Below are 6,000 nucleotides of genomic sequence, written 5' to 3' on the forward strand. Positions count from 1 at the left end.
GGTCATATATGACTTAATTTACACAAATCTTTATTGGTGTGTTGCTTTCTTTCCTTTAATTAAAAAAAAGTATTCCCTGTAAATTTTTTTTGCTTAAAAACTAGTTTTATTATAGGGAATTTTTTATAATAAAGTACACAGAATAATATAATGAATCTCTTTATCCCTTGCCCAGGTCCAACAGTCTTGACATTTCCATGCTTCCATCTACACTCCTCATATTTGTTAAGGAAAAACCTAGATAACAGGGTTGTTATTAAGTTCTTAGATGTTTATATTAGACTTTTAAAATTAGAATAAGAGAGATTAAAACCCAGTTACAGTTTTTTACAGTGTACTTATTGTTCAGTTCAGCAATGCCTGTGATATTCCTAGAACTATGCCAAGTGCTATGTGGAGATGAAATCAGAGTTATCTTTCAGGAGCTACATTTACGTAAATGATCACAGTATAAGGTGACAAATTAAGTGGAATTTATGGCAACACTTCTAGAGTGATGATTATAGCTAACCTTTAAGTTTTTATGTGCTAGATGATATGCTTCGTCTTTTGCGTGGATTTTTCATTGAACCCACCCAAGAACAAGATAAAGAACTTTCCTACAAGCAGAAGAGTTAAACTTAGGATTTGAACCCCTGGTCTCACTCTGAGCCCCTCACTCAGCCTCTGTACAAAACTGCCTCCCTCTAGAGTGACCCAGTCTGTGCCATGCAGACTGGCACCGCCAGTTACCAGCCCTAGCCGCCTGTTCTGAACTCATCATGGAGGGACACAAGTAGTCTTTCCCTTCCCTTGAGGCTGAATTTATCTTTATTTAAAATTTTTTTTATTGGAGGATAATTGCTTTATAGCATTGTGTTGGTTTCTCCCAGACAACAACACGAATCAGTCATAAGTATATACAGAGTGAAATAAGTCAGAAAGAAAAAACAAATATATACTAACACACGTATATATGGAATCTAGAAAAACGGTACTAAGGCTGAATTTAATTACTCCAGCAATGATCCAGCTGCTGGGATCCACTCCCCGGGACATCTAGGGACAGCAGAGCAGCCCCCTGGGGTTACTAACTGGGTCTTGGGACAAACCAGCCAGTCACCTCCTATTCCCTAAAGCTATGATTTCCTTCGAATATATTTCCAGGTACAGATGGTACGTTTCCCAGTACCTCGTGCATGCCTTGGACACTGTCAATTCATTTAAATTGTTTCATATTGTTCCTTAAATTTTCTGACATCTTAGAAATGTATCCGTGTCATCCTTATTATTGTCACCTTTGATGGAAAATTAATTTCCCTAAATAGCAATGACTTTAGGCCCCACTCTATGTCCAGTGGGAGATGGCTCAGCCTTCCTCCTCTCTACCTTCCGGTTTCTCCAGTCTTAAGAGCCTAAATTTCTTCTCACCATTTACAACTCTGACTTCCTGCATCAGCTCAGCTTCCTGCCTTCTCCACTAACTCCTGTGGCTGGTATTTTCTCATCTCTCTGAGCAGCTCCAAATTTGAATATATCCCCATTACTTAAGATTTACCTGTGCAAGCATAAAATCAAGGACATTGTGGGTCATAGATTTCAAGTGAAATTTGGGGGGTAAGTTAGAGGGGTTTTATTATTGTTGTTACACAGTGAAAATGTTACTGTTCTTATCAGTTGACATTGGATGTCCTTGTTTTTAATTATCCTTCCACCGTGAACCTCTGGCTCTCTTGCTTTTTGCTCTCACTCGCAGCACTTCTTTCTCTGCATTCTTCCTCTCCTGACTCTCTTCTCTCCTCTCCTCAAATTATTCTGGACCACATCATGAGCTGCACTCTCCAACACATCCCCCACACTCCAAACACCTCCCGTCTATCAATATTATGCAGAGAAATTCATTCTCTCTTACTCTTTTTCTAATCCATCCAAGCCAGGCCTTGCCCGTCATTTATCAAAATCAGAGTAGCCTACAGATGAGACAGTCTCCTAAACCTCGGGTTTTCTGTTTAAGGGAGAAATTAGCCATTAAACCCTCAGCCTTCGGGCTCAACCCCGGAGAGCAGAGATGTGGCTCCTCTCTTTCCTGAAACTGTGAGTTTTCCTGATTAGTTACATCTTGAAAAATGATCATATTCATGTCACCAACATGCCTAGTTAGAAACATTTCAGTTAGAACCTTTGGGATTTGTGAAACTGATGTTCTCTGAAATCTGGAGCACTGTGTATGAGACGCCGACAAGGTATCTAAAACCTATACTGCCACAAGCACCCTTTTAGAGCGAGATGCTTTTCCTGCGGCATATGGCTAAAATGCCCTGGCACTGCCTTCGCCAAACTCTCAGTTGCATTCAGAGGAGAGGTTCAGTGGCACCTAAACCTTTCTAATCATCTGAAGAAGTATACACGAGAGGAGTTAGAGCAAGCGGTGAGTTGGGTGAACCAGGAAAGAGTGAGGGCCAGGGACGCTGGCGGGCTGCAGTCTTGGGGTTGCAGAGTCGGACATGGTTTAGAGGCTGAACGACAACAGAAGGTGTGAATGACAGATATCTCTTACAAGTCATTTAACTGTGTCTTGTCTTTTTGTTGAGAACATGGGAGTGTTTCGCTCTGACGTGTATGACCTTCCTCCTGGGAGCTATCAAACTCTAAAAATGTATCCAAGAGATGTTGGAAACTGGTTATTTCATTGCCATGTCAACACTCACATTGAGGCAGGAATGGAAAGCGTTTACACTGTTATCGAGTGAAAAGGTATGCCAAGTTCATTAGAAGTGATGATGTTTAAATAAATTCAGTGTTTATATAAGGATAACTGATCTACTGAATATTTACATTTACAGTAATCAAAGATTACTGTTTTGATGTGACCAAGATAATCTAGCTTACTTTCTTTGTAAATTTAGGTAAACTGTATCTAATCTGATAAAAGATATTTTAGAGTTAAATGTAATTTCTAGATTCCTATAATATCTGCATCCGGATTTGAACAGATAGTTCATGAAGATGAAATACAAGTGACTACTGAACCTATAAAGATAAATAAACTTGCTTATAATCAAATCACTTAAAATTGTATTTAGACAACAGTGAGATACTTTTGAATAAGAAAGCCATCAATTTGGCAAGGTTTTTTTTCACTGATAGTATCAATACCAGCGTGGTGAGAGGGTCATTGCACATACTTTGGTGGAAGTATATACTGTTTCCATAGTTCTGGAAAGAACCTATTGATAAATAACAATTCTAATAATTAATTTCCACATTCAAGTGACATTTTATTTTCTCTCATTCCCATCTCCCAATATATTTTATTGGCAACTTTTTATGAAAATAGTGTCTTTGTTACTGAGATTTTTATTAGTTCCTTGGTTATTTAGACTATTCATGAAGTCACTATCCTTTGGTCGTTTGACAGAATGATTCTAATATTTTGACTCAGTAATTTTACGTGACAGTTGATCTCAGAAAATTGTCAGCAATACTGAAAAATATTTGTCACTATGTTATTTTGTTCTGGTGGAAAACCGAAAATTAGGAAATGATCTACTGTAAGTTTTGCTACATTTATTATCTGAAGTATTATCCCATTTTAAAAGTCATGCCTTAAAATTTAAATGGGAAAATGCTTATATACAATACTAAGTGGTTAAAAGCAGTCTACAAAACAGTATTTGAAATACAATCCAAATTTTATATATATATACAATAGATATATGTGCATTAACAGAAATGTTAATGGTAACTCTCTCTAGGTGGTGAAATTCTGAGTGAGGTTTATTTTCTTTTTGTATGTTCTGCTTCTGCTGAGGTTACTTTTAAAATCAGGAACACTATTGAACACATATGACATATACTATTTAAAATATGCTGTGCCACTCTTGAGTTCTATGGGATCCTCTTTGAATTTAAGGACCACATTTCTTACAAAACCAAAGATGTATTAGCTCCAAATATAATTTTTACCTACAATAAAATATTAATATCAAGAATAATATTGTTAACACAGTAATTATTACTCTTATTCCTATAATCATTCATAGTCATTCTTTTTTAACTGAAGTTGACTTACAATGTTGTGTTAGTTTCAGGTATAGCGCAAAGTGCCTCAGGTACACATATATTTTATATGTATACTTTATATGTACATAATATACATGTATTCTTTTTCAGATTTTTTTCCCTTATAGGTTATTACAAAACATTGAGTATAGTTCTCTGTTATACAGTAGGTCCTTGTTGGTTACCTGTTTTATTCTATTTTATTTTTGGCTATATTGCATGGCTTACAGGGTCTTAGTTCCCTGACTAGGCATCGAACTCGTGTTCCCTGCAGTGGAAGTGCTGGGTCTTAAACACGGGGCCATCCGGGAAGTCCCAGTGATGTATTTTATGTATTTTAGGGCATATACGTTAATTGCAGACTCCCAACACATTCATCCTTAATAAACAATATTTTGGTGTGCTGTCCAAGAAACAGACCCCCACTTTTTACACGGTTTCTCTGGGAAACCAGCTTTTTGTGTTGCAAATACTCTAGAGTAAAACCTGGTTGGGTCTTCGGGTCCTTCTGTCCACAAGGCAGAGTGACAGTGATGTTGCTACTGATTCAGTAAGCAAACTTTTCTTGCAAAAGCACTGGTAGTCATTTTAAGGATGTTCTTAAAACGTATTCAAACTTTATATTTTTCCTTAAATTTATGTAACCACTTTAGTTTAATATTCCAACCTGAAACTGTATGAAACTTTCTTTTCTATAGCACAAATATCTGCCTGCTATGAATGTTGACAAGTCCAGGAGCAGAGTTAAAGTTGACGAAGAAGAAAAACTTCAGGAATGAAGGAGTATAGGAGGGGCTGTCTAAAGATGTTCACGGCAATGTGCCAGGAAAACTAGCTAAAAATAAAAGTTTTCTTGGTAAATTTTGTGTATGAGCTGCTTCATCTTCTGTCCATGGAATAGCATCTGTAGGACTGTAGCAAGGCTTTTAATAAATAGCAGTGGAGGTGGGCAAGCGGGACAAATTGAGCAGGTGTAAATAAAAGTCTAGCTCAGTTAGAAAAAAAAAACATACCACCCAAGATTTTACCCTAAACTGCAACATTTGCAAACATTTAGAAAATTAAATTCTCAAATCATGGGTAAGTGTTTTAATCGGTCTTTAAGATGCAAATCCATATACTGTACAGTGCCTTATGCTTGGAAGACTACAGTTTTCAGAATCTATAAGCTCCAGTTTTCCAGAACCAAAAATAAGGACTCATGCTCAATATCTAGCAATATTAACAGTAGGGGTGCCTCCTGCTTCCCTGGTGGCTCAGAGGGTAAAAATCTGCCTGCAATGCAGGAGACCCAGATTAAATCCCTGGGTCAGAAGATCCCCTGGAGAAGGGAATGGCTACCCACTCCAGTATTCTTGCCTGGAGAATTCCATGGACACAGATTACAGTGCATGGGATTGCAAAGAGTTGGACATGACTCAGTGACTAACTTTCACACTTTTCACTTTTCATGGCTCCTGCTGTAAGAAACAGAAACTTCAGCTAAGAGGGGTTATCATGGCGTTTGCTCAAATTTTTAAAAAAAGTTAGGAGGTAGATGGCTACTAGGGTTTGTTGAAAAACTTGATGATATGAAGGACAGTTTGTTTAATGCCTTTGTCCTTTTTCCTAGTGACTGTTGCCTCATGGTTGCAAAATAGTTGCTGTAGCTCCATACATTACTTTTAGGTTGAAGGCATAGAAGAAGGAAAACTAACCACATCCTTTCCTTTTATCAACAAAGCAAAAATCTTCCAAGGAGACCCAGCCAATTTCTGCTTATATCTCATTGGTCAAACCGCTATTATCTGGTTACTTGTAACTGCAAAAAAGACTGGAAACAAACTTTTGTAGCCTCTATAATGTAAATAACAGGGAAAAAGAATTAGAAATTTCTTGTTGATTGGCTAACAAGTCTCTGCCTTAGACAATAAGTAAGAATATTTGCAAGCAGAAATTAGTTAAACCAAAGCATTCAAC

General features: G+C 37.2%; 1 protein-coding gene across 1 annotated transcript in view; it reads left to right on the plus strand.

Annotated features, from left to right (window-relative positions):
* The window catches only part of LOC136173444 (ceruloplasmin-like), a 39,053-nt gene extending 36,324 nt beyond the window's left edge, over positions 1-2,729 (plus strand). Inside the window, exon 18 of the mRNA XM_065943085.1 lies at positions 2,571-2,729. Within this exon, the coding sequence (XP_065799157.1) occupies positions 2,571-2,729 (159 nt within the window). The remainder of the gene's footprint in view (positions 1-2,570) is intronic.
* Positions 2,730-6,000: the final 3,271 nt, after the last annotated feature.

The sequence above is a fragment of the Muntiacus reevesi genome, chromosome 8 (assembly GCF_963930625.1).
Source record: "Muntiacus reevesi chromosome 8, mMunRee1.1, whole genome shotgun sequence".
Classification (NCBI taxonomy): domain Eukaryota; kingdom Metazoa; phylum Chordata; class Mammalia; order Artiodactyla; family Cervidae; genus Muntiacus; species Muntiacus reevesi.